This window comes from Monodon monoceros, unplaced genomic scaffold, assembly GCF_005190385.1.
Source record: "Monodon monoceros isolate NGI ecotype Baffin Bay Population unplaced genomic scaffold, NGI_Narwhal_1 Super_Scaffold_7, whole genome shotgun sequence".
In the NCBI taxonomy this organism is placed as follows: Eukaryota; Metazoa; Chordata; class Mammalia; order Artiodactyla; family Monodontidae; genus Monodon; species Monodon monoceros.
The window spans coordinates 82,984,786-83,012,278 of record NW_021703784.1 but is presented as its reverse complement, the minus strand read 5'-3'; the positions used below and the strand labels follow the sequence as shown (position 1 = coordinate 83,012,278).

The following is a 27,493-nucleotide window of genomic DNA, read 5'->3' as shown; positions in this document are numbered from 1 at the left end:
GCAGGAAAAGTAATCTAAATAGCCCAACAGATGCACCACCAAACGAAAACCAAATTTTAAACAAAGCACCCTGAAGTCCCTAGTTCCTGGATATCCCCTTCATCCTGGGGTGACCTTGTTACAGGGACACTTCTGCCAGAAAGTGGACTTTACGTGCTGAACTGGCCACGAAAAACCAGTACAGCCCACAGCCAAGTATGTTAATAAGAGATAATTAATCTCTCCCCTCTACCATCTCCCGGCATTCTGCAACAGGTGGGTTCCTGTCCTGTATCTGTGTCCCCAGGACCATGCGTTCTCCCTCTGAAGATGATGGGGAGCCCTCTTTTCAGTGGGCCCCTCGCCTGGGATTTCCCTCACTTTGCCAATGTCTGAGTCGGTAATAAACCTTTGAGTCACTTGTGATCATGGCAGGGGTGGTGTGTTTGGACATGCAATGCCTTTAAACAGGAGGGAATGGCAGACTGGTCGTTGAGTTGCATTATAACAATATTCCAGGAAAAGGCAACTTGAACATGTCTTTATTCCATCACTGCCCCAGAACAGCACCTCAAACTCCTTATCCCACACCCAGACCCTTGCTCAGGCTTTTTCCTGCCAGCCACACCTGCTTCACTCACCGGGTGTTTAGGAGAAGTGGCTTTGAAACCACTGGCTGTTAATCCCTACTCACTTCTAAGCTCTGTGACCTGGTACAAGTTCCTTAGCCTTTCTGTGACTCACTTTCCCCATCCATAAAGTTATGAACACAGTACTTACTCCATTAGGGTGTTGTAAGGGGTGTGAAAAACCCCACTCTAGGTAAAGCTCACAGTACAAGTCTGACACAAAGGAAATACCCAGGTATTTACTCATTTAGAGGCAACTCAATTTCTACTTCCTCCAGAAAAACTTCCATACCTATTCCCACTTCAGCTTATCCTTAATCCGACCAGTCTGATTGCATTTCTGTTCAGCACCTTGCTGTTGACCGTGTATCTGTTCTCCATTACTTATGCGTTCACTTTGACCTTCCCAAGTAAGAGATAAAGGTCCATGAAGGAAGGGACAACATTATACCTGGCTCTCCTACTGACTTGCTGTGTCATCTTGCACATAATTTTCTTAGGATTGAGTTTCTTTCCCTGGAATGGCAATTACATGGCTTGTGTGCCAACACCTCCCTACCCCATGGCCTTGGGAGACACTAGTACCCAATAATAATTCTCTTCCCCCGAACCTGGGTCCAGACTCAGAATCCTTCTTAACACAGTGCTTTGGACAATGTCTAGTAATGTATTCAATAAATATGTATTGAGTACTTACTAGGTACTACTTCCCATTTAGTATTCTGGAGATAAAACTTTGGGCGTCCTGTCGCTGCACTTACGGAACTTGTCACTTAGTGAGGAAGAAAAACAATATGTAAATTCATAAATGAGAAAAGATCAGATAGTGATCAGTACAGTGATGAAAATAAAATAGTGCTGTGTTAGTGCCTGGGGAGAAGGCTACTTTAGATTGGGTGTCCAGGGACTTTCTGAAGCCCCTGGAGATTTTGATCTGGTAGATTTTGTGTGGGCCCCAGAATATGTGTTGTTAACAAGCAAATGCAGGAAATTTGGGAAAGGCTGACACGGTGAGTAAGAGTGTCAGAAGTCAGAAGACCTAGGTTCACATCCCGTTTCCTACACTTATGTAGTTGTGTGACCCGAGCAAGTTATTGAACTTCTGTGACCCTCAGTTTCCTTATCTGTAAAATTGGAATAATACTACTACTCATCTCAGAAGGTTATATTAGGATTAAAATAAGACAAAAAACAAGATTTAAGATTCCTGGCACATAGTACGTGCTCAATAAAAGGCAGCAATTACTTACAACAATAGGCCCATCTACTCCTAACTATAATCTTCTGTTTGAATTACTTGAAAGACAGACCCAACAAGTACCACTTAGTAGGCAGTTAATATAGCCTCTAAGTTGATTTTTGCCCAATAAAACTCTTCCTCTTGAAAAATAAATTCTCAAAAGACCTTCTTGTGAGCAGGAATGCCAGAGTCCAATGAATGTATGTCCTACGGCACTCTAGTTTAGGCAGGTTTCAGGTTTGGAAGGGCTTTGGCCTAATTTCCTCTCCTATCAAAAGGGAGCCTGGCTACTTGCCCTTTCTAATTCAGTGGGCAGTGGGGGGGACATATTTCTGAGACCTAAAGGGATGTGAGATTTGCAAAGTGTAAGGCACAAACAGGACACTCGCCTTCTCAGAGCAGCCGGCCCATCCAACTGAAGGGCCCAACAGCAGCGATAAGCACGCTCCTGCTCTATTGGCCTCCACTCATTTGGAGAAGGGGGCTGCTCCCTCACGTTATAAGCTGAGCTGGTACATAAGGAAGAAAAAAAAAGTTGGGCAGGAAGCAGCCTTTTCAACCAGTGAAGAAACCGTTAGAATCCATCCCTTTGCCCTGATGCCAAAGCTCGGCCTGCACCACCCAGCTACACTATCGAGGACACTCAGGCTATCGCAGAGCCCTGGAGGTATTTGTCCCTAGTTTATCAGGGACCTGTGGAAACATTTCTCTAACTGAAGATAAAGGACTCTTCCTCCCCACCCCCATTCTACTTCTAGCTACCTACCAGAGAGTTTCTCTTTTTCTTTCAGTAACACCAGTTCTGAAAAGAAGATATTTTTCAACCTGGACTTGAAGTAACTGGTGGAGAGGCAGGTAAGATGAGTTTTATTCATTCATTCCTTCAATAAATAATTATTGGGTACTTACTATGTGCTGGGCTAGGCTCTTGGATTCAATTCCAAGCAGAAGGAGCTTGCAGTCTTTGGGGGAGCTCAACAGAACTTAACAACCACAAAACATAGAATTACCAATTGTGATCCAAACTGGGCGTGAGTAGATAAACAGCAAGGTCCTACTGTATAGCACAGGGAACTATATTCAATATCTTGTAATAACCTATAATGGAAAAGAATCTGAAAAAAAATAACTGAATCACTTTGCTATATACCAGAAACTAACACGGCATTGTAAATCAACTATACTTAAATAAATAAGTAAAAAGAAAAAAAAGGGAAAAAAACAATTTAAAAAAACCTGGGAGTGAGATCATCAGTGGGTCCTAATCTAGTCATGAGAGGCTGGAGGCTTCCCTGCAGAAGTAACATTTGAGCTGAGAGACAGTGCGTATAATAATCTTCTAGATTTCGCTCTTGCCCTCCAAGTGGGCGTTTTCAGGGTTAAAAAGATGCCTCAGGGCCAGAAAGAATCGCTGCCATGCCATGCCAGTCCTGTTTTGAAGACCAAGTCATGATTCCTTGACCCTGGTGAAGGTTAGGATGGAAATATCTTATTGGAGTGATAGAGAGGCCAGCATAAACCTGCCAGGACCTCCTTCAAGATTCAGCTTTGTAAAAGTTGCCAGATAAAAGATATTTCCAGATGGAGGGCCACGCAGGAAATACAAATGGAAAAGGTTTTAATAGCTCTTCCTTTGCAAGCTACGACCCAAGGCAGCTTTTTGCAATGCGATGGGATGGGAGGCACTGTAGCCTGATACCATAGGAGGAGCTGAACTGGCCCACGAGCATCCTGGGGGCCTTTGGAGAGAGGCTGTGGCCTCAAGGGAGCATTAAAGATGCTCTACTTACATGAGACCCCCTACTCCAGCCATCCCCACCCCAAATGAAACCTGTGCCTGCTATACTCTAACCCTCGGCTTCTCAGAGGAGAGGGCAGATAGGAATCTATAAGAGCATGAGTCCCTTTAAGGATGTGGCTGTACTTACTAATAACAAGCTGCCCCCTTTTCCCCTGTCCTTGGGGCCTAGTGGGCTCCTGCAAAGAAGGTCATCTAGAAGTCAGGGACCAGTGCTGCTGATGGGGGCATAAGTGAGCAGGAATTGCCATTGGGGACCTGAAGAATGTCTCAGAGCTCACGGGACTGGCTTCACCATACGTTGGGGTTGTCAAATTGGTCCATGGATGAACCTGAGAATGTTGTGAGCTCCCTGAAATGAAAGGTAAAATTCTGCACCTTGGACAGCTCTGCACATAGGGAAACGTCTTTAAATTTTATCTAAAAACTTTTAGGTTTTGTGTGTGTGTGTGTGTGTGTGTGTGTGTGTGTGGTAAAAATATACATGGGCATAACACTGACCATTTTAACCACTCCCCCGTATATAGTTGAGTGGCATTAAGCATATTTACATTGTTGTGCAACTATCACCCACCATCCATCTCCAGGACTTTTTTTTTTTTTTGCGGTACGCGGGCCTCTCACCGCTGCGGCCTTTCCCGTCGCGGAGCACAGGCTCCGGACGCGCAGGCCCAGCGGCCACGGCCCACGGGCCCAGCCGCTCCGCGGCACGTGGGATCCTCCCGGACCAGGGCACGAACCTGCATCCCCCGCATCGGCAGGCGGACTCCCAACCACTGCGCCACCAGAGAAGCCCAGGACTTTTTTTATTCTTCCCAAACTGAAACACTATATCCATTAAAAAATAATTCTCCCCTCCCCCCAGCCCCTGGCAACCCCCATTCTACTCTCTGTCTCTGTGAATTTGACTACTCTAGGTACTTCCTATGAGTAGAATCATACAGTCTTTGTCCTTTTGTGACTGGCTTGTTTTGCTTAGCATAATGTCCTCAAGTCTCATCCATATTGTAGCACGTGACAGGACTTCTTTTTTAAGGCAGAATAATATTCCATTGTATGCATATTTATTTATTGGGTATATACCCAGAAGTAGAACTGATGACTCATATAGTAATTCTATTTTTAATTTTTTGTGGAACTTGCATGCACCATTTTATATTCCCACCAGCAGAGCACAGAATTTCCAATTTGCCCACATCTTCGCCAACACTTGTTATTTTCTGTTTAGGGGATAATAGCCGTCCTAATGGGTGTGAAGTGGTGCTTTACTGTGGTTTTGTTTTGCATTTCTCTAGTGATTAGTGATGTTGAACATCCTTCTATATGCTTATTGGCCATCTGTATATCTTCTTTTTTTAAAATTAAATTAAATTAAATTTATTTTTCACTGCATTGGGTCTTCGTTGCTGTGTGTGGGTTTTCTCTAGTTGCGGCGAGCGGGGGCTACTCTTTGTTGCGGTGCATGGGCCTCTCATTGCGGTGGCTTCTCTTGCTGTGGAGCACAGGCTCTAGGCATGCGGGCTTCAGTAGTTGTGGCTCATGAGCTCTAGAGTGCAGTCTCAGTAGTTGTGGCGCACGGGCTTAGTTGCTCTGCGGCATGTGGGAACTTCCAGGACCAGGGCTCAAACCCGTGTACCCTGCATTGGCAGGTGGATTCTTAACCACTGTGCCACCAGGGAAACCCCTGTATATCTTCTTTAGAGAAATATCACTCCAAGTCTTTTGCCTACTTTTTTAAAATAAAAACAATTTTTTAGTTCTCTTCCTTGTATTTTTTTTAAATTTATTTAATTTTGGCTGCGTTGGGTCTTTGTTGCTGCACGCGGGCTTTCTCTAGTTGCGGTGAGTGGGGGCTACTCTTCATTGTGGTGCGCAGGCTTCTCATTGAAGTGGCTTCTCTTGTTGCAGAGCATGGGCTGTAGGCGTGCAGGCTTCAGTAGTTGTGGCACACGATCTCAGTAGTGGTGGCTCGTGGGCTCTAGAGAGCAGTCTCAGTAGTTGTGGCGCATGGGCTTAGTTGCTCTGCAGCATGTGGGAACTTCCAGGACCAGGGCTCGAACCTGTGTCCCCTGCATTGGGAGGCGGATTCTTAACCACTGCGCCACCAGGGAAGTCCTTGCCTACTTTTTAATTGGGTTTTTGGGGGTTTTGCTGTTGAATTGCAGGAGTTCTTTAAATATTCTGGATATTAACCTTTTATCAGATATATAATTTGCAAATATTTTCTCCCATTCCATAGGTTGCCTTTTTAATCTCTTGATACTGACCTTTGATGCACACAAGTTTTTAACTTTGATTGCAGTCCAATTTATCTGTTTTTAATTTTGTAGCCTGTGTTTTTAGTGTCATAGTCAAGAAATCATTGCCAAATCCAATGTCATGTAGTTTTTACCCTACATTTTCTTCTAAGAGTTTTATAGTTTCGAGTTGCCAGGTTTTTAAGAAGTTTATGACTGTCAATGCATGGGGCCATCCTCAATACCGATTCTGGGGAGACCCTCAGGTCTTGACGAATGTCAGTGTGAAGCTAGAATTGGGAAATTGATAACATGCATGTGATATCTGAAGCCTTTAATTCAAAAGGAATTATTGAGTATCTCCAAATTTATATCAATACCCTGGGAACTAGTAAAAATGAAAATCATGGCCTCTCTTCTCTAAGAACATAAGTCACTTACAAGGTGGCAAGATGGTATGCACACATAAAATTATGGCACTGCAAGGCAGAGCCTAACGAGCACCTAACCAGGCCCTAGAGCCAAGAGCTGGAAGGAGTTGAGGTCAGGGGACAGAAAAACCTTCAGTGCAAAGATGTGGCTTGAGTGGGGTCCAGGTTGATTTGGAGAGGCAGAGAGGAGTCGGAGGCTTTTGTACTAACTGCAGTAACGACTGCCATTTACCGAGCGCTCACCCTGTGCCGGGCTCTGTGCTCTGCCTGCTGCACACATTATCTCAGCTATGCCTCCTCACCCTATGTTTATCATTGCCTCTAGTTTATCACTGCAAGCACTGAAGCACAGAGATTTGCCTAAGATTAATTATCCAGATAGTAAGTTGTAAAGTGGAGCCTAGAAACCAGGTTTATCTCTATTCTCAACCCCTCTGCTCTTCCTTCTAGCACCAAAGTTTTGAAGCACAGACATTCCAGATAGAAAGAACAGAATAAGACAGTGTGCAGAAATGGTCATGAGCAGGATGTCTGAGGTCAAAGAGGAGCAGCCTGCCTGGTGGGAAGGTTCAGGCTCTAGGGCTTTGGGATATGAAGTTCATTTGATGGCGTGGGCAGGATCACAGGCACCTTTAATGGAATCATGGGGAGTTTGGTCTTGATTTGCTAGAAGGACAGAATCACACATAGAGCTGCAGCTCTAACCTTCCAGTCAACCTCTTTCCTCTATAAAATGAGAACATCGAGGTCCCAAGAGGTTAAGCTACTCGACAATAATCAGAGGAAACAGGGAGCCATTGCAAATTCTTGAGCAGGGTAGTAACAGTGAAGAAAACAGTATTCCAGATGGGTTAGTCTGGCAGTCAGATACATGACGGGCAGCTGAAGGGAAGCAGAGAAAACTGGCAGGAAGAAGCAAGCAGCTCTTTCCCTCGTTTTGGCTGAAAGCTACCTCCCTCAGCAATTGGTATTTCTGGGAGCGTCACACACAAGACTCCTTTCCACTGAGGTTTAAGCTTAGGAAGTCAAGTGTCATCAGGAAGGGCCAGAATCTTCTTCCCCTGCCAGGCTCAGTGCCCTCAGCTAGACACGAGTGCCAGAAAACACCACTTCCCTGGAAGCGGCCTGGCCTCTCCTCCAATGGAAGGTGTGTTTGGAGTGCAGTGTCTCAGACCAGAGACCCCCAACCCTGAAGAGCCAGTGACCAGGACAGGCTCCTGACACCATCTCTTTATGTCGCCTTCCTGACCATGAAGCTAGGCCAGGTGTCTGCAAGCCTAACCCATCTGCCCCGTGGGGGTTGGGGGTTGCCAGAGAAGGTAAGATTAGGCAAGGGTCCCCCAGGCAAGGAGGCTGACCCCACCTGCTTGGGCTGAGCCCTCATTGTGGCAGAACTCCAGTTATCCACCTCTGTGTCGAGAAAGGCCCGCCCTGGTTGACTATCCTCCTCTGAGCTTCTCTTTGCTTAATGAACTCTAATAATAGCTGTCGTCCACTGAGCACTGTGCGAAGCATTTGACATGCACGGCCTCATTTTATTCCTCCCGCCCTGCGATGAAGATATAATTATCCTTATTCTACGCGTGACGGAACTGAGGCTCAGACTGTCAAATAATTTGCCTAAAATCACGTAGCTGAAAGAGCCAGGACTCAAACATAAGCCTGTCTATCTCCAAAGCCTGTGCCTTTACCCATGTAATTGACTGCATCCTACACATTGGTCCACTGTAGCCACATCTCCTTGTGGGTATGGGGGCCCTGCAGTGGAGAATCAAGCTTCAAAGTGGGACCTTGTGGCTTCCTGAAAACACCTGTATCTGCGTGTTCCTAGCAGCCAAGAGCTTGATCTCGTTCCCAAACCAAACTCTTGGGTCTGCATCTGAATGGTATCTGGGCCCTTATTGTCTCCCAAAAGCGATGCTCAAGGAAGACAAGGGATCTTCAAGTTCCTTCTTAACTTTTACCCAGAGAGCATAATGCAGGCATGCTTTGGCCAAAGGGGAAGGCTACCATTTGTACATTCATTCATTGAATAGTTAATGAGGGCCTACTGTGTGCTAGGCACATTCTAGGTCCTGAGGACACAACTGGAAACAAGTCATAAAGAATTCCTATTCTCATGGAGTTTACATTCTAGCTGGGAAGAAAAGCCAAAACCAAACCCATAAAAAACTACAAATACATATGTAAAGTATAAGTAATGATGACACTAGGAAGAAAAATAAAGCAGGATGAGGAGATGGAGAATGACGAGAAATGGGGTTTTAAAAGGCTCTTATGAGGGTAAACATTTGAACCTGAGTGAAGTACATGGGAGCCATGGGATGATCTAGAGGAAGAGCATCTCAGACAGAGGGAGGAGCAGGTGCAAAAGCCCTCCAATAGGAGTCGGCTTGGTTTGTTTTAAGGAATAGAGAAAAGGTCAGTGTGGTTCAAGCAGAGAGAGTGAGGGGGTTGTGATGGAAAAGAGTAGTAGGGGCCAGATAGTATACAGCTTTCTAGGCCACATAAAGGAGCTTGGATCTCAAATGTGCTGTTGCAGGGTCCCAGGCACTGTGGTGTGTCAGCCGGGTGGGGCTGCCTCTGAGCAGCTAAAGAGAGGAAATGGAGCATGTGAGCAAAGGGCCCCGGGACAGCTCCGTGAGTCAGCTAGCTCACCCAGCTCTGACTCCCCCTTGAACACAGAGCAGCAGATAAGTTCAGGTCTGGTACCCAAAGAGAGAACGTGGGGGAGGATTTGATGGGGGCAGAGGTGGAAGAAGGAGCTGTTGACTCCATGTCTCATTTGCCTTGTCCATCAAAGGGGCTCTGAATCACCAATGGTTGTTCAAATATTTTAAAGTTGGAATCTCTCTGTATAAGCAAAATCTTCCACAGAAGCTTACTATGTGCCACTCTCCTTTCCAAGCACCTTATATGTTTCATTTCACAGAATTGTTATAGCAGCTCCATGAGATAGGTACTCTGAATATGCCCACTTTACAGATGCAGAAGCTAAAGTCCAGAGAGGCTGAGCAACATGTCAATAAGTGCAGAGCTGCTACAGTTGGAGCAGGGGCGGTGGAGCCCACTAGGGAAGCACTTCAGAACCCCTACTGCTCCAAGGAGCAAGCTGGGAAATCACATTTCAGAGGCTCCTTCTACTAGGACATGCTGTGAGGTCAACTCTGCTAAGACCTAGCTGTGGAGCTGTGACATTTGGGGGCAGTTACTTTAGCACTTGATTTTGCCTCTTGTCTTAGTTGTAAAAGGTGATTTAGAAGTTGTTGGAAAGGGGAAAAGCAGATGAATAAAATCAGGGATGTGGCTGAAACAGGCAATGTGGTAGGGAAGCAGTGAAGCTGTCAGCAGCCTACCCAGGACCTAAATGGGCACAATCCTGCATTTCGGTCGAAATATGGGGGCTCCCCAAGCCTGAAGCCTGCTGATGTCTTAGGCACACTTCAGCTCTTTCTACAGCACCCCAGTCGCAGCATTCTTTGCCGGATGTCCTGACTAGCTGGGAGATTGTTGCTACCTAATACGGTGGTGATGACTTCTGAAAGATAGGGTAAGAACAACAGGTATCATTTCTGAGCATATATTATGCACCATCACTGTACAAAGCATTTTTACACACTTTATCCTATTAAATCCTCTTAAAATTCCTGTGAAGTAAGCAGGCATCCCTATGGCCTCATCCTAGTCCCAGCCCTGCTGAGTGTTACTATTGCCTCCATTTGACAAATATAGAAACTGAGGTTCAGAGAGGTGAAGTAACTTCCCCCAAGTCACACAGCTAGTAAACAGCTGAGCTATGCCTTCTGACACCTATGCTCATCTCCTAAACTCAGTTGATAAAGATTTTTTTTTTTAGATTTTTTGGAGCTCTTTTCTACTATATAGGAAATCTGGTTTATTTATCACTAAGGTCACTAATAGTTCTAACATTCTGAAAACATACCCATCAACGTGCCCTGAAATGTTCTGAAATGTGTTTGGGAGCCAGATACTTGTGACAATTGAGTAGTTTAAAGAAGTTTGCATGGGAGCTGAAGCCATAATAAAATAAACCTTTATTTTTGTTCCTGTATGTGAATGTCACAACTAACAGGTATATGACGCAAGTTGGCTTCTAATGGTTGGAAAAAAATAAAAGAGGTAAATTGTCATTCTTGACATTTTCCCAATGACATTTGCATTTTCCTTTGTATTGGAAGTCCATTTTAACAAAGAAATGTAGCCTTAGTCACTTAAACTGCTCTTCCGGAGAAAACAATTGTAGATGTAATAAGCAAAAAAAGAATAGAAAATGCCAACAGGAAGAAAGTAATCCACCTAGGGTCAGATTCATCATGCCAACTCATTCAGTCTTCCTCTGACATTCACATTCAGGACGGAAAACTTGGAAATTTTCTAAATTTTAGGGTATTTAAGATCTGCAAGGAGTTGGGGGAAGGCAAAAGGAATTAAATTACAATCCCACTGGATAGGGATCAAGCATAGATTTCCCCAACTCTCAAGAACCATTTTACGTGTTCAAATTGCCTCATAGTTACTGAGTCCCTCTTCTGCATAAGGCATAAGGTTGCTATGGAAGGATACAATAAGGTCATGATTGCTTTAAAATTAGTCATAATGAAAACACATTTTGAGACTCGATTCTAAATGTTAAACTTAAATTTGAGCAATTTAATTGCCCGTTGAATAGAAATGAAATCCCACCGGTAGGCAGTTATTTCTTACAACTACTGTGTGTGAAATTGAAATCTTAAGATACCATTTCAAATATTCACTTTCTCTAAGGAAGTTCTCCCCAAAGAGTGGTGAGAGATAAGAAACTGACCCAAAGTCATCGGCAGTAATCGCTCTTTCTTTACACATTCGGGTCAAAACAGAAGCATATTATTAAAAGGAAACTTCATGCCCCAAAGTTGGCCGTTTAGAGGTTGCCTCTGGAACCCAAGGATATATTTAATATAACAACTAACTTAAGCCCCATGCAAAACTATATAGCAAGGTAGGAAGCAACTTATCAGATTTAATAAAAGCAAGCAGATGCAAACATATCATGTAATCACCAAGGCAGTGAACATTAAAGTGGAAAATGCATATATGTTTTGTATACGAGCACAAGGAGGTGAAGTGAAGGGACCCTCCTCTGTTTGCTTTTAAAAAATGGGACAGTTTTTAAAATTTGGGCAGAAAATTCTTATTTTTAACCCCCAGCTCACCTTTAAATTTAATTTCAAACTCTTTTTAAATTCTCCCAATGATAGTCTGCTGTAACACAGAAGCTACCATTTATGAGAGCTTAATACACACCAAATGCTATCCATGTATGTAATCTCATGTCTGTATTTCCCCCAGCTCATTACACGTCTAAGGGCCACACTGCATGCAATCACTCATCCTCACAACAACTAATCAATAGATTCTGGCACCCCCATTGACAGATGTGGATCTTGGGCATTTAAATTCCTGCTGTTTGCCCAGGTTCACAGGTGGGAAATGGTGGGTTGCGGTGCAGGCTGTCTGACTCCAGAGCCACTACCAATACTGCCTCCTGAGGTTAAGTAAATTTCCTAGATAGGCCCCGCTAGCTTATAACTAAGAGCTTAAATCAAATCCAGGCAGTCGGATGCCCAAGTCCTAGCATTTAATCACCACGTTGACTGGTTGTAAATAGGTGAACTGCTCCTCACAGCCTATATATATGTTTATTTTCATTTCCGATTGTAGAGTAGTAGGTTACATGGTTATCACATAATTTAGGCTGACCTAAAAATTCTAGGCATTTTCCCTTTTTAAATTAAAAACAAGGAGCAGAGAAGGCCTTTTTAGAGACTCAAGAAGGCCTTGAGTTGGACCCAAAGCTGCTCTTAAGGCTTCCTTTCACACACACACACACACACACACACACACACACACACCGGAGGGGTGGAGATTGGGAGAGATTTTAATTATACCCATAGGGACTCAAGCTTTGGACATGGAGGTAAGGAAAGGACAAGAGCATGCAAGCAATAGTAAATTCTGGTTTTACATGTGAGGAGTTACTGAGGATAAGCTCTGAACAGGGAAAACGATGCCTACAGGGATGCACTTCTGATTTCAGCCACCACCTTTCAGGGTGGATTCATCCAGGTCCTTCAGTGCCATCTTTAAAATGGGAATACAATATCCATGACCATGATCCAGACTGCTCATATAAAACTATGGATCCTGAAAGTACTTGGTAGTTTCTTCTTTACAAGACTTGTGACTGGTGTCATGCACAAGTAGGCCTTTAGTAATAATTTCTGAATGCAGTTATTTTCAAGGAATTCTGATGAGGCCCAAGGGACCTAAAGTTTTGCTCTACACAAGAGCAGATTATTAGCCTCCTCCTCTCCCCTTCTGCATTCCTCCCTCTTCCTAGAATTTGCCCTTGAGGTTGGAGGGGAAACCTGAACTCGAAAATCAAGTCTGGCTTCTCTCGCTTTCCCTGACCCAGGGCAAAATAGTCTCTCCCTCATTGGAGAGGCACTCTTCTCTGTGCAGAGTACTATTGGCACTTTACAGGGGCCAGTTTAACCGCAGGAGTCCGATTTTTGAAAGATGCTGAGGGAGGGAATTCTGCCGCCAGCAGATGGAGAGGAGACTGAGATCAGCTTGGTCCCTCCCAACCACGCTCCCTCTGGGATTAGCAGCCCCTGGCACTGCTCAGGCGTACCCAGCCCGTGCGGCCTCTGCTCGCACAGTTCCCGTCGCCTGTCTGGAGCGCGGACGCAGTCACAAGTCCGCAGCCAGCAGAGCCGCGCTGTCTGGGGCATCTCCGCGCTCCGTGTCCGCGGACCTGGAACCTCGAACGGGCGCGAACGCCACTCGGAACGCGTGCATCTCTGTATGTGCTTATTTCGCATTCTTGTCTTTTCTTTCTTCCTCGAGCGGCCCGCTGGTTACTTTCAATCTTAGTTTACCAAAAGGGCAACGCCGAAGAGGGGCATCCCTAAAGAATGATTTAGAGGCAACCCAGCCGCCTCTCCAAGGAGAGGTGCTCACTGAGAGACTCTCCCCGTCCCCGACGCTGGCCCCTTTAAGACGCCAACTCAGTCCTGTTGCGGAGGCTGCTGCGGCAGCGGCGGCTGCTGTTTGTATCGCTAATCCCCAGGAGCCCCGTTAAAAAAAAAAAAAGAAAAAAGAAGGGGGGTGTGGGTACCGGGCAGCTGTCTCTTTAAATGTGATTTCCTTCTATTGTATTTGAATCGTGATCAGGAAAAAGGAAATGAAACCAGAGACAGAGGGAAGCTGAGCGAAAATAGACCTTCCCGAGAGAGGAGGGAGCCGGGGGAGAGAGGCGCAGTCCCCTCCCGGCCCCCAGGCCGCCGCCCCCTCCCTGCCCTCGGCGGCTAGCTGCGCGCCGCGACCCGGGCCGAAGGGGCGAGGGGCGAGGGGCGGCCGGACGGTCGCGCCCCATTCCCGCGGGCGGCGCGGAGCCGGCGACAGCGCGCGAGCCGAGCCGGACCGGGCGGCGGTGGCGGCGGCGGCGGCGGCGGGACCGGGATGGAAGGTTAAGTCCTGAGCAGCAGCGGCAGCTGCAGCCGCCCGGGGCAGGCTGCGCGCCCCTGTCCCCGCCTCGGCCGCGGCGCGCGGCAGCCCGGTGATTCGCTCTCTCTCTTTGGCGTTTGAAGGGAGCGCGGTGACTGTCCTTGAGCGCGGAGGGGCGAGCTCGCCGCCAGAGCGCCGGAGCAAGAGGAGGCGCAGGAGCGGAGGCGGCGGCGCCCGAGCATCCGAGGGGGTCCGAGCCCCGGCAGCCGGCCAGCCCCGCGCCACAAAGGGAGCGCCCCCGCCGCCTGGCACACCACCTCCCTCCCCAATGTCCTCGGCCATCGAGAGGAAGAGCCTGGACCCGTCTGAGTAAGTGCGGCGCCCCTGCCACCCACGATGTCCACGGCCTCGCGCCCTGGGGCGGCAGGGTGGCGCGGGCGGCCGGCGAGAAGGCTCCAGGTGCGCGCCCGCAGCGTGCCCTTGGTTCCCTCTGTCTTGCGCGGGGCTCCCGCATCCTATCGGGTGACTCCGGGGACACTGTGAGAGGGGCTGGGCGGCGGGCGGCAGGAAGAGGGGGTCGGCCCGGCGCCGCTGCGGGCCCCTCCCGGCTACCTGGGACTCTCCCCAAAGCCACTGTGGGCCAGAAAGTTTACACCGGAGCAGGCAGAGGGGGAGGTCGGAGGCGCGCAGGTGCAGTCCCGAGAGCCTTCAGGACTCGATTCTGCTCCTTTCTCCCCTCTCGTTCCTTCTCGGTCCCCTTTCTCTTTGTCCATTTGGTCCTGGAAAGGGGGACATTACAAGTGGAGGCCTCCCGAGTCCCCGACGGCCCCCTTCCCGGTCCGCAGGTGGAGCGGCTGCCCGCAGCGCCAGGGACCGGCGGGTGAGGAGGTGCGAGAATTCACCTCGGAGCTCACTCAGGCCTCCAGAGACTTTAGAGCAGCTAAACACGGAGTTAATCTGGATACACGTCCCCGCCTCTCCCCTCGGGGTCCACCGATGGGGACCATTGAACCTCGAAAGTTAGTGCACCATTTTGCGTATAGGTGAATTTTTTCTGGGGAGCGGAGTCTCACGGCTTTTATCACAGTCTCAAAGGGTTTGGAGTCTGGGAACCGGAGCTCTAATGAACTGCATTTGTTTTCTGAGGCTCTGACTGGTTTGAAGTAACCCCTCTTCCCAATGTTTACCTCCAGCCCATTCCTTAGTGTTAAGACGCGGAGAAAGGGTTGTTTTAAGATATCATTTAGCCGTCAGCGCAAATGCCCTTTTAAGATTCATTAGCTGTCTGGTTTTGAGAACATTTATTCCTTTGAAGTCCCCATCTAATCCTTTGAAGGGATTTGTTACACAGACCAAAGGAGCTGGTTAATGACTTGTCCATTTGTGCTTTTAAGAGGCATTTGTTTTGTTTTGTTTTCTTTTCTTTTTCTGCTTTAAAAGAATTGTGCTTTCCTGATTGAAGTACCTCCTCCTCCCAATTTCAGTCTCCTATGGTGTTTATATACCTGGGTTTTACCCTCAGTTACGAGCATAAAAGCTCAGCGTGTTCTCATAAAACACAGGAAGTACCATGATCTAGTGAGAATATAAACAACCCTATTCAATCTTGAAGGTTCAGATGCCAATTCTATAAGGAGTCTGGTTTGTTCTAACAAAAACCCAGCTTCCTTAAATTCTCAGGAGAAAGATAACATTCCTTTTTAAAAGTATATATCTACGAAAACACTGGGTTTAAAGGGTGGTTTGCTCTTTTTTTTTTTTTTAACAAACCGAGAATTACAACTTAGCCCTGAGTTTTCAGAGCCTAGGCAAGACCATAGTAATACAATAAGAGAGTGAATTGGATGAATTACCTTTGAAAGGCTCCTAATGCCTTTTCGATCAGTAGAACTCAATCACTAAGCCTTTTATTAGAAGATAAATCTGGAGGTTTCAGTTCCCTGAAGGAAGTGTTTCTCTTTTCAAAGTTTGTGCTTTTTCACTGAGATTGGAAAATTGAAACATCTTTACCTCATAACACAGCAGGCACCTACTGAAGGGTGCTCTTCTCCATCCTTTGCTTCACTATTTGCCCAATGCAGACAAGCTCTCATTGGAGATGGACCAGCTCACTGAGAAATTACTGCAGCACATTTTTTCCCTATCGCTCTTGGAAATTGTTGAGAAATTATCCCAGAAATCCAGGCCGAAGTGTGTTTAGGTATAATATTCAGATAGGCTCTAGGAGAATATAAAATATTAGGGAGTGAATCCCACTCAGTTATTGGCTTGGAACATCCACCAAAGATAATGTGATATTATCATTAATTATAGAAAGATAGAAGCAATATCTTATCCTATCCTTTCCTATCTCATCTCAGGCCATCACAATAGCTCTTTTGCTTACCATTTCTACTGCGAACCACTATTCTACCAGAAGCTTCATTGTGTACATACTTGGGTCAGTGCAGCTGAGGTCAGTCTGATCAGCATCTCCAAATTACACACAGAAATTTGCCAAGGCATATGCAAATGAAACATTTAGACAGAAAGACAGCCAGAATTCACACAGAGATTTCCTCTACTGGGCCACCAGTGGCCCCTACCGCCTCCCTGTGAGTAACAAGAGCAGTTCATTTTAATTCCAGGCAGTTTTGCACCAGCTAAGTGCAAATTCTCTTCTTTCACAGTTGGTTGGCAGGCTCAGCATCAGGGCATCCAGCAGTGTTGAGGTTCCATGAGCGTTTCTGAAAGCCTAAAGTAAGACCATGGGCTGTGGAAAGGGAAGAGATGCGATTCTGAGGTGATGCATGTGAAAATGCTGGTGTTTTATTTTTCAGGAGGGAGAATGGAAGTCTTTATGTATAACCCGTGGAAACAAAAGCAAGCCAGGCTTCAGTGAATTCTTAAAACTATTCAAAGTCTTGAGTTTTTAGGAGGAAACTGGTTTGGGTTTTACATTTCCCTGTTCTAAAAGGAGATCATCTCACAAAGGACCCTCATACTTGATCTACAAAGTGTGGGCTCGGTTTCAGTAGCCCTAAATATTCACAGGGAGGTATGCACATTACAGACAGAGTCACCTGAAGCTGTCAGAGTGTGTTATCAACACTGGTTCCCTGAGCCTTGTCATCCCTAGGTGTAAAGGACGCTGAGTGCTGTGGGCACAGGCCAATCAGGACACAAGGTCACCTGGTAAGTTAGCGTCAGCTGGAAATAAGAGACACAGATTTATACCCTCAAAGTACCGAGGGGGAAACTCCCTTTGGGAATTTCACAGTTGGAGGCAGTTCCATTTTTCAAAACATAATAGAATTTTGAAAAATAGATTTGTGTTTGAGTGAGGCTCAAGAAAGCACTTGTTAATTGTCACAGATCAACAGGTATACTGTTTTTCCTGTGTCCCATCTGGTGAGAGAATCATTTCTCCCACTCCCTTTATTTTCTTTTGGCAAATAAAGTTATTTCTTTTAAAATGTAAAACAGAAGTATTCAGATTCCAGTGAAGCAAAGTGAACTGGAGACACTGTATGACATTGTAGTGAAAGAACACACATCACAGGCTCACTCCTAACAATTGCCTGGGTGGAGACTTCAGAGTCTGTTTAATTGCCTTCCACTCTCTCGAAAATAATTATTGCCCCCTCCCCATTTTCTTTCCTAAATCAACTTCATCCGAATCAGTTTTGCTGCTGTAAAAATGTTCACGTGCAGAAAGTTCTGTTTGACGTCCTTTATAAGTTTAACAGTGGCCTTAATTAACACCTGAGATTTTTCTCCAAGGATTCATTCAGTAAGAAGGATGGGATGCGGAATTTCTATTAAAAGATAATAATAATGAGAATTTCTATTATATCCTGATGGAATTTTTATCTTGGAAAGAGAAAGCAACCTAAAATAACTTGGGGTCCCTTTCTTCTTTCTTCCTTCCTCACCTCTGCTTTTGTGCAGTTGGGAAGGGTTTGAGGCAGGATGGCACGGAGATTCAAAAGGGAATTTGCAGATTCTTAGCCCTCTCGGAAGTCACTGTCCTGGCAGCAAGCAACTCTTATAGTCCTGGGTGCCTCCTCTGGGTTTGGGCAGTGCCCTTGGGTCCTGGGTATGTGAGGAGGAAAGAGGAGAGGTGTGGAGATGGAGTAGGAGGGAGATAAAGAAAAGAGACCACAGGTGCCGAGAAAGTGGGGCTGGACTGTGGGTAGGGGTGCAGTACCACCTGCAGTTGCCTTGGTGCCTCTTGGTGCCCTGCACTTGCTTCTTCCGGGATCTAGGATGTAGGGTCTAGCTCTCTCCTGTCCTAACCCAAGGCTGGCAGGGTCTCTCTGCAGTCTGCCCTAGGTATATGCTGTCCCCTCCTTTCTCTTATGTCACCTACAGGCAACTGAATGAGGTTTCCTTTTGGGCACAGCATGACTCCTGACCCCTCTCCCGTGCTTGTCTCCCCAAGATGAGGTCATCCCTAATGCTTGGCCTTCTTTCCAGGGAGCCAGTGGATGAGGTGCTGCAGATCCCCCCATCCCTGCTGACATGTGGAGGCTGCCAGCAGAACATCGGGGACCGCTACTTCCTGAAGGCCATCGACCAGTACTGGCACGAGGACTGCCTCAGCTGTGACCTCTGCGGGTGCCGGCTGGGTGAGGTGGGCCGGCGCCTCTACTACAAGCTGGGCAGGAAGCTCTGCCGCAGAGACTATCTCAGGTACTGTCCTCGCTGCCCTCCTGGGGCTGTGGGTCTGTCTCCCCCAGTGCCTGCCTTTTGCCCCAGTGAGGTCAGGCTGGGTCTCAGCTGCCCGATGCAGGGAAGCAGTCGGCCTTTCTTCCTGTTCGAGAAGCATGTTCTCAGGGATACATTCCTACATGGTCAGATTCTAATATTTTAAAGGCAAGAGAGTGATGAACACAAAATTCAGAATAGCGGTTCCCTCTGTGGGGCAGAAAAGGGGAGAAGGTTGGGGAGAAGGCACAGGACGTGCCAAAGGAACTGGGAGCTTTGTAGTTTCTAAGTTTGAGTGTGGGCTCCTAGGAGCTCATTTAATGCTTCAAAATATACCTATAGGTTCCAAATAGTCTTTTGTAAGATTCCAATATTATGTGATGAGAAATTTAAAAATAGAAAGCATGATCTCGCCACGGCATTCCAAGGATTTGACGGTCACAGCAGGAAGGCCCTGAAGTCAGCTGTAGGTTTGAGCCCCGGCACCACTGCTTTCTAGCTCTGTGACCTTGGACAAGTTACGTAACCTTCCTAAGCCTCGATTTCCTCATCTGTAAAATGGGGATAACAGCGATACCTACTTCCAAGAAGGGGTGGGAATTAGATGGGGTGATACATGTAAAGTGCTTGGCTTGGTGCCTGAGTATAAGGATCAAATAGATGTTAGCTGCTCATGACATTTATCATTAGAGTCTTTTCCGACCTAATGAACAAAGAAATGGAAGAATGGAAAGGCAAAATAGGAACTCTAGAACATCCAGTGAGACAGGCACTGAGGCCACCTTGGATGCTCTGGGTCATAAGTTTGGCTATGTGAATTTTCCAGCACTCAGATGAGTGCCTTTGCCTGGAATGTTCTAGCATTTCCAGTTTCATATTAGCTGCTGCAGAGGTAACTCTGTGCCCTCTGCTGTCAAATCTGCTTAACTGTGTAGCTGTCAGATTTTTGCCATCTTCCTGTGGCAGAGGGTCTGTGGAGCATGGAGCCCTAATACATTAGAACCACCCAAACCAGGGAAGCTTGTTTAGACTCCAGCGCCCTTGGCTGCCGGGCCAGCTCTTTCTCCCAAACCTGCCCTCAGAGCATTTTACATTAAAAAAAAAAAAAAAAAATGCAGGCAATTCCATGGTGAAGGAAGCTTATCTGTTCACCCAGAGACTGACAGAGTAAGCTTCCCACCCCCAAATTTCCTGATAAAGTCCTTGCAAATTTGGTGGTTCAGAGAAAAGAAGTCGGGTTTCCAAGGATCATGATTTTAATTTTGGTCAATTTTTTACTAAGTAACAAGAAAACAGAACTGGGATAAATAGAGACCTGGTTCTGCTCGCTATCAGTTTGCCAAGACAGTGCAGAAAGCAGACGGGTAAATGATTCCCATTGGGCCCCCTGACTACATCCCTGTCAAATCATTTGAATCTTATTAAATGAAGTACAGATAGAGTAAGGTCAAAAGAGCCCGGGCTTCTCCCTATTTCTGTGGTTTTTATATAACATTCAAGAATAAACCCCGTGCTGCCTGGGCTTGTTAATCTCTTGCATTTTTAAAAAGGAGAGAAAAAAGACAGTCTGGGAGAACCCCGTGTTAATTAACCTGTGTCTCGGTGACATGAAATAATTCTTCTCCCTGTTACATTCCTAGGCAACATGTTAATTAACTCTGTGTTAGTGCAAGCGTTTCCAGCCATCCTTTCATATTTATATTATTGTTATTAAAATGGGCAGGAGGGAGCTTCAGACATGACATCTCTTGACAGAGGAGAAAAATCATTTCTTGTTGCAGGCATGGCCCTTTAGCCATGGACTTGTTTGCTTGCATTCTTGACATATCTGGCAGTGTCTTTGCAAAAGGCAAGTTGGAGGAGTGAGGAAATGGGTTCTATGATGGGGTTCAGTCCTTCTCCCCCTGCCCACCCACCCCTGCCCCAGGAGAACTTCTCCCCCTGAGGGTTTCCAGTGTTTGACTTGCCTGTTACAGTCCCTTTCAGACATTTAGCCTCAAATATTCATGAGACCCCCATGCAGAACCTAAGTAAACCCTGTGCTCTTATGTTGTTTTCTTGGGAACCGAAGAATAACTGTTAATATCAGTGCCCAGCCCAGATCCCCTTGGATCGCTTTTTACCAGTTTTTGTGTGCAGTGCCTCCCCACCCCTAAGTGTTTTACTTTCAACAGCCAGCACCTGTGTCTGTTAAAGCCAGAAGTGTGCCCACTGCCCACCCCCACCCCCCCACGCCCAACAGACCTGGCCCAGTGGCTGACACTGCCGGAGACCAAAGTCCTGCAATCTTGCCGGGAGCCAGGGCCGCTTGGAGACATAACTTACACCCCAGAGTCCCCGTGCAGTCAGGCTGAAGCTCCCCTCGGACTTGGCCCGAGTGTGCAACTTTGCTTGCCTTGCACCCCTTCTGTCCGGCTTCCCTTGCCACCTTACCTGTTTTCCCTGATGACACATCCTTAACAAATCCTGGTCTCAGGGTCTATTTCTGGGATATCCAGCCTAAGGCACCAATCCTTGGTGCCAGAGGTGAACGCCCAAGTTAGATGTCAAGTCCTGGCTATTTTCACCATTAGTGAAGTCCCAGCAAACCAGAGCTTGTAAGGGCCTGCAGAGGCCTTCTCTTCCAGTTCTCTTGCATTATAGCTTAAGACACAGAAGCCAGGGCAGAGGGTGTCATTGGCTCTGGGGCACCCGGCTAGTTAGAGGTGATGCTGGGACCTGAACTTGTCTCCCAAATACAAGTCCTTCATCCTTCCCTTCGTTAGCTGCCTGACGTGTGTTGTAATTTACCCCCAACTTCCCTTTAATAAACGCTCTCCTTCCATAAGGGTCACACACCCCAGGTGGTTGGCTTCATTCCACACACACTGTTTTGTAAGTCACTTGGACCCAAACTCAACTTACTGAACAATCAGGAAATCAGAACTGTCTTTCCACTCTGTGACCTCCAGGGTGGCAGTTCCCTACAGCTCCACCATCTGCTGCCTTGGGATAAAATGTTCTCCCCCAGTAATGAGTTTGCTCCCAGGTGGTGCCTTGAAAACACTCAGAGCTCTTCAAATGGAAAGCGGGATTCGGAGGGAAATTAGCTGGCCTGGCTGTAACCATGAGTTCTCTACCCACAGACCATGTCTTCCTGGTTCCATTAATTTTGTTCATGTGTTTCAAAATTTGTTAACTGCCCTCATCTCCCCTAGAACCTCTCAGAACGTACCAGTTGATTCTCTGCTCTTCTGAAGTTAATAAGAACTTCCGAGAAGAACAGGCATTCACCTAAAACCACCCTGAAGGCTTTCCGTGGAAAGGACCTGCTGACATGCCATGTAATCAGGCATGTGGGAAAATGACTTCTGGCAGCAAGACTGGCCCTGTTGGAATACCCCCAGGATGTGTTAAAACCCAGCCAGCGCTGGCTTTGCCCTTGAACGCTGGTGCTTTGACATGCCGCGTCCATCCTTTAACAGCCGGGTGAGGGGCACACTATGATCACTGCCAAGCTCAGAGGAATCAGAGGTCCCACCAGGGTCACTCAGGTACTCAGGGCTAGTCCTGGCTGAACCCAAGTCTCCTGATTCCAGTGCTTGTGTTATCCCACTCTTGCGGGCTGATTCTCAAACTTCAGCCTGCATCAGAATCACCTGGCCGTGCTCAGGACCACACAGACGGCTGGGCCTCACCCGCAGAGCATCTCAATCAGGAGGGCCTGAGTGAACATTTCTAACAAGTTCCCGGGTGATGCAAATTCGGCTGGTCCCAGGACCACACTTTGGGAACCGCTGCACTAGGCTCCACCATATTGCATCTCCCACTTTGGCACTACATGTTGCTTAATATAAGTAACCTGTCAGCTGAGACTTGGAGCGAGGGTCTTGATTTCAATGTCAGAAGAGAAGTTTCTCCAGAGACTCATGCCATTGGGGCAGCGAGATCTCGAATTAAGATCTTCCATTCTATGTGGAGAAATGCTGCCCATCCTCCAGATGTCCGAGGCACGATTAACTATACCACGTGTTTTCGGTTGAACTCCCTCTGTCTCCCAGAAGCTGGGGTCCCAGCAAACAATCATGTGGAGATGGCCTTGGTACCTTTGAAGGAATTCAAGACCAACCCTCCCCATGGGTGGAATTAGTGGCTGTTGATGTGATAGAATTTGGGAGCCTCAGAAAGATGCCCATTTCATTGCATTCCTGGTCAGTTTCCTCTCAAAGGGGCCTCTAGGGTTTACTCCTGGCCCCTCTTGTAAAATGAAAGTTCCCCTGGGAAGAGACACACAACCCATGCCTAACCTCTGAAATGACTTCAGCTGAGAGTCTTTTCCACAGAGGTGGGCCCGGGGCAACCTGGAGGCGTGGAGGGTGGTGGCTGCAGGCAGGGAGAGAGCTCAGAAAAGGGACGAGTTATGCCAAACACAAATGCCACAGATACAGTCTCATCCCAGAGGACCCACTTCTAGGAAACACTGCGAACGAGTCAGCCATCAATCTGGACCCAGCTCTTCCTTGCTGGGACGTCTTGGGAATCCAGCCTACAGCATGGAACCCATCCTCAGGCCCTTTCTTCCAGTATTATCTGTGCCACTGTCTCTTTAGCTCTTCTCTCTGTTTTCTCCCCAGGCTCTTTGGCCAGGACGGCCTCTGCGCATCCTGTGACAGGCGGATCCGTGCCTACGAGATGACGATGCGGGTGAGGGACAAAGTGTATCACCTGGAATGTTTCAAATGTGCCGCCTGTCAGAAGCATTTCTGTGTGGGTGACAGATACCTCCTCATCAACTCTGATATAGTGTGTGAACAGGACATCTATGAGTGGACTAAGGTCAATGGGATGATATAGGCCAGATGCCCCAGCATCTCTGGAGAGGTGTTTCACTGAAGTCACTGTCTCCGTGGGGTCTTCACTCTTAGGCATTTGGGGGATTTGAGGGTGGGCTGAGACATTTCTTAGGGGGTGAAAGACCCTAATTGGACACCAAGAACCAATACACAGCATCCAAGTGACATAATGCAAGGGGGCAAAACTTAAACGTGACAAAATGACTGGCCTTGAGGGAGAATTTATGGACAATGGCCACAGCCTATGGGTAATAACTGACATGATTAGCGAGGGAGAGAGTGTTCTGTACCGTCATGATGGAACTTCCCCTCCACAGATGGGGACTTGTTCTGCCCAGACTTGTTATGTCTTTAACCCTTGAAAACTAGAGATGTGCAATTGATTTCTTTTCTTCCCGGCTTTTATGAGAACCCTGTTCCAACCACTGTCCTCCACACGAGGGAAGGACAGAGAGAAGAGTGGCCATCCTTTTCTTCTTGGCCACCTTCCCAAGGCCTTAAGCTTTGGACCCAAGGGACACTGCATGGAGACATTTCAGTTGAGAATGAAAACTGCAACTTTTAACCAAACAATTCTTTAAAGCAATGCTGATGGATCACTGTTTTTAGACACCTTAGTTTTGAAGTGAGGAGTTCCACAGATTGTTTCTATACAAATGTAAATCTAAAAAAAAAAAGTTGTTCACCTATTTTATTATCTTAGATTATATCAAAGTATTTGTTGTGTGTAGTTTAAAAAAACTCTGAGGACAATAAAAATGACTGACTAAAACACAGTGTTGTTTACCTGGTAATGACTTACAATTTGGGATGGCAGGAAAAAAATGGCTTTTTATATTGTAAAGGAGAAGTAAATAAGCAATTTACTTTTAGGTCAAATAAAAACAAGTTTATGGCTAGGGTTTATATGAGGCAGGCACGTTTCTATATTACTAGCAATTAGTATCTAACGGGTCATCATGTAGCTCAGAGGGATGTAGAATAATTAGATTGCTATTGTAAAACCTGCATTTCACTTCAGCATTGTATAGAGTGAACAGAAGGCAAGATCTTTGCCTTTGGGAAACCTGTAACCTAGGAAGGACACAAATACATAAAACAGATTCCCTTGGGAGAGAAGGTAATTACCTAGTTTGAAATGTGGCAAAGATGCTGAGCTTGACACTTCGATTTTCCAAGACGTGTGTCTCAGGGTATTTTATGACAAGTGGTTAGGAGAACCTTACCTTGAGGATTTAAAGCAGGCACCTTGTCTGTGCGGTTGCCTTTCACCGCATCCAGGCAGCCATGAACTGGCTCAGAGCGCCACCTGCTGGTCATCACCTCTCAGCTCACTAGTTCAAGAACGTCCCAATGAAAGACTAACGGGAGATGTATTTCAATTGTTACATAAAAATATTGGCAAGTACCAAGAAGTCTTAATGTGTTTAATTATCAAGACATCAGAAACATGCATCTAGTGCTACAATTAATTAACTGTGATATTCCTTTAAAAAGTTCATCACTAGGGTTTGCTTGGTTTTTTTCTTCTTCTGGAGAAATAATTAAGTGATGGCTCTCTTGGTCTGTAAAATACTAAAAGTGGTTGGGAAGTTTGACTGCTTAGGGTGGCCTATTTAAAACAAATCTAGTTATACTGAATTTCAACTAGGTGTTGGTAAGGGACTTCCAGTGAGGGGACATTTGTTCTAAATCAACAAAGGGAAGTGGCTCTCCGATTGTGGTCCATGAACCAGCAATATCAGCATCACTTGAGAACTTATTAAAAATGAAGATTCATGGGCTCCATCCCAGACAGAGTGAGTCGGAAATGCTGGGGATGGGGTTCAGCAATCTGTGTTTTAACAAAGCCCTAAAGATGATTCTGACTCATGCTAAAGCTTAAGGATGTCCTGAAACATCCCCCAGTTTGGTAGATCATCTGCTCTAAGTTGTTAACAGTTAGTATTTGACACAATGGTTAATCACTGAGTAACTTTTCCACATGTAGACCAACACTGTCTTCCCCTGGTCCCTAAGCTGAAAACCTTTACATAATTCTGTCACTCAGCTAGCCGTTGTCATCTACCAGATCAATCACAATTCAATCCACCATTTTTAACCATATCGACATTAATAATAATAATAATAGATTTTAGTTATGTGAACGATCCTATGTGCAGTATTTGGTCAAAATAAAAATGGTTCTTGCTTTTGAAATGTAAACTTTATTCTTAATCCCCATGATAGTATAATACACATAAGATTCAGGAGCTCAGCCAATACCTTTGCTATCCTCAACAAAGCGATAACGTTTTCTATTTGTCCATGGCATCATTTTGCAGAATTGTGAATGCATAGGCAGAGTCTTTGTGGTAAGTCACCCCAGGGGCCCAAATGTCTAACCCACAACTGACTTGAGAGGAAGGACATGTAAAGAGAGGGACCAGCTCCCAGAATCTACCCTGGTGGTCCTTGCCTGAGCATGCAGGCTGTGTGCCCAAGACCCAGAGGCAGAGAACCAGGCATCTGCACCCCTCCCCCGTCCATGACTTACTTCAGCAATTTGGTGGAACATTTCACTTCCTCTTACCTTATTAACGTCTTGTAACCTGAACCAGCTTCCTTTTATTGCCGTCTCTAATAGAATCACTGCTTCTCAGGGAATCTTGGAATCCTACAAAGTTACAACAGAGCAGTGGCTAGGAGCTCTATCATCATAAGACTGGGATATGAATGGCAATGATGTGACTTAATTATTTAACAAACATTTACACAGCAGTTACCACGTGCCAGGCACTCTTCTAGGGGCTGTACAAATAGCAACTCCTTTAAGTGACAGAACAGCGCCATGTGTCAGTTTCTATTTATTATCATCCACATTGACTCCCGGGGAAACTGCAGCACAGACAGGCTTAGTCACCTGCCTAAGGTCCTACGGCTAATAAAGGGCAGAAGTAGCCTGTAACTGAGGCCTCACCCTGTGCTCTGCTGCCTCTCTTAGGCTCACCTCCCTGACCCTCAGGTTTCTCATCTGCAAAATAGGGAAAATGAATACCTTTCTCCCCAGGTTATTTGAAACCATTTGAGTACAGTCTAGCCAGAAATGTAACCAAAGTACAATGATATGAGATTAGCACCATAATAAAGATATGTCAAAAGTGCTATGGAAACACAGATGAGGGAACAAACAAATGAGGGAACATTGGCCCCTGGGCGGCTATCTGGAGTAAAGCAGAAGTGACATTTCAAATGCCCCTGGACCAGCAAGGAGGTGACACAGGCAAGAGCAAAGACTCAGAGACCTTGACCTAGTGGAGCAGGTAGTCAAGTGAGCCCAGAGTTTTCATGGTGGTGGTGGTGGAGGTGGTGAGCTTTGGCTGGAGGGGGGCTGGGCCAGTGAGTAAATAACAGGGGAGATGAGGTCTTGCACAGTTTTGAGACTGAATGGCAAATCAAAATCCAAACCCAGGAATCTCTGAGAGGTGGAGAGAGGGTGCAAGGAAGGTATAACAGGGGCCTGGAACATCTTATTATGCTAGAAAATAAGGAACTGCTTTAAAAAAAAGTGATGTAGGCATGCCGCAAGGACAAAGAAGCCAGCTTGAAGGGGCTGGCCAAGCTGGAGCAATTTGACTACCAAAATAATTAAGGATAGTAATGAGTTGCAAAGTGTTGGGGGGAAAATAAGAATTCGTGAGTTCATACCAATAATAAATAAATGGAGAGAAGAAAGGGCTCTTGTTTACAGCAGAATCTTGAATGCCAACAGGTAAATGTGAAGAGAGTGTGGGAGTTGGCAAGTCATCATTCTGCAGCTATCATAGTGAAATGATAGAATCAAGCAAGAATCATCAAGAGTTGCTAAATTTCAACAAAGAGAGAGCAGGGTACTTGGACGGTCTTAAAGTACCTTTCCATATATTGTTATTCGTTGCAAGGGGGAAACCCATAATTACACAGTGGAGACATTGGACAGTACCCTGACCAGGTGATCAGTGAGGAGCGGATGGACCATGTGTGCCTCCAGATGTGATTCTCTGTGAGGGACATACCCTCACTGTTTTAGGATTCCTCCTGAGAATGCATAGCGTGAATCTAAGTATGAGACAAATTGCCAGGCAAACTCAAAACGATGAACATTGTATTTTTAAAAAGGGAGGAGATGGG

At 46.3% G+C, this 27,493-nt stretch overlaps 1 protein-coding gene across 2 annotated transcripts; it reads left to right on the top strand.

Annotated features, from left to right (window-relative positions):
• The first annotated feature begins 2,688 nt into the window (after positions 1 to 2,688).
• On the top strand, positions 2,689 to 24,116 carry LMO2 (LIM domain only 2). Of its 2 annotated transcripts, none has more exons than XM_029208752.1 (4): positions 2,689 to 2,703; positions 13,967 to 14,192; positions 18,282 to 18,497; positions 23,126 to 24,116. In XM_029208752.1, exons 2-4 carry the CDS (start codon positions 14,152 to 14,154, stop codon positions 23,343 to 23,345), a joined length of 477 nt encoding a protein of 158 aa, XP_029064585.1. In that variant the 5' UTR covers positions 2,689 to 2,703; positions 13,967 to 14,151; the 3' UTR covers positions 23,346 to 24,116. The 2 variants fall into 2 exon arrangements, with proteins under 2 accessions (XP_029064585.1, XP_029064584.1); XM_029208751.1 differs by lacking the exon at positions 2,689 to 2,703 and adding an exon at positions 12,943 to 13,179.
• The last annotated feature ends 3,377 nt before the right edge of the window (positions 24,117 to 27,493 follow it).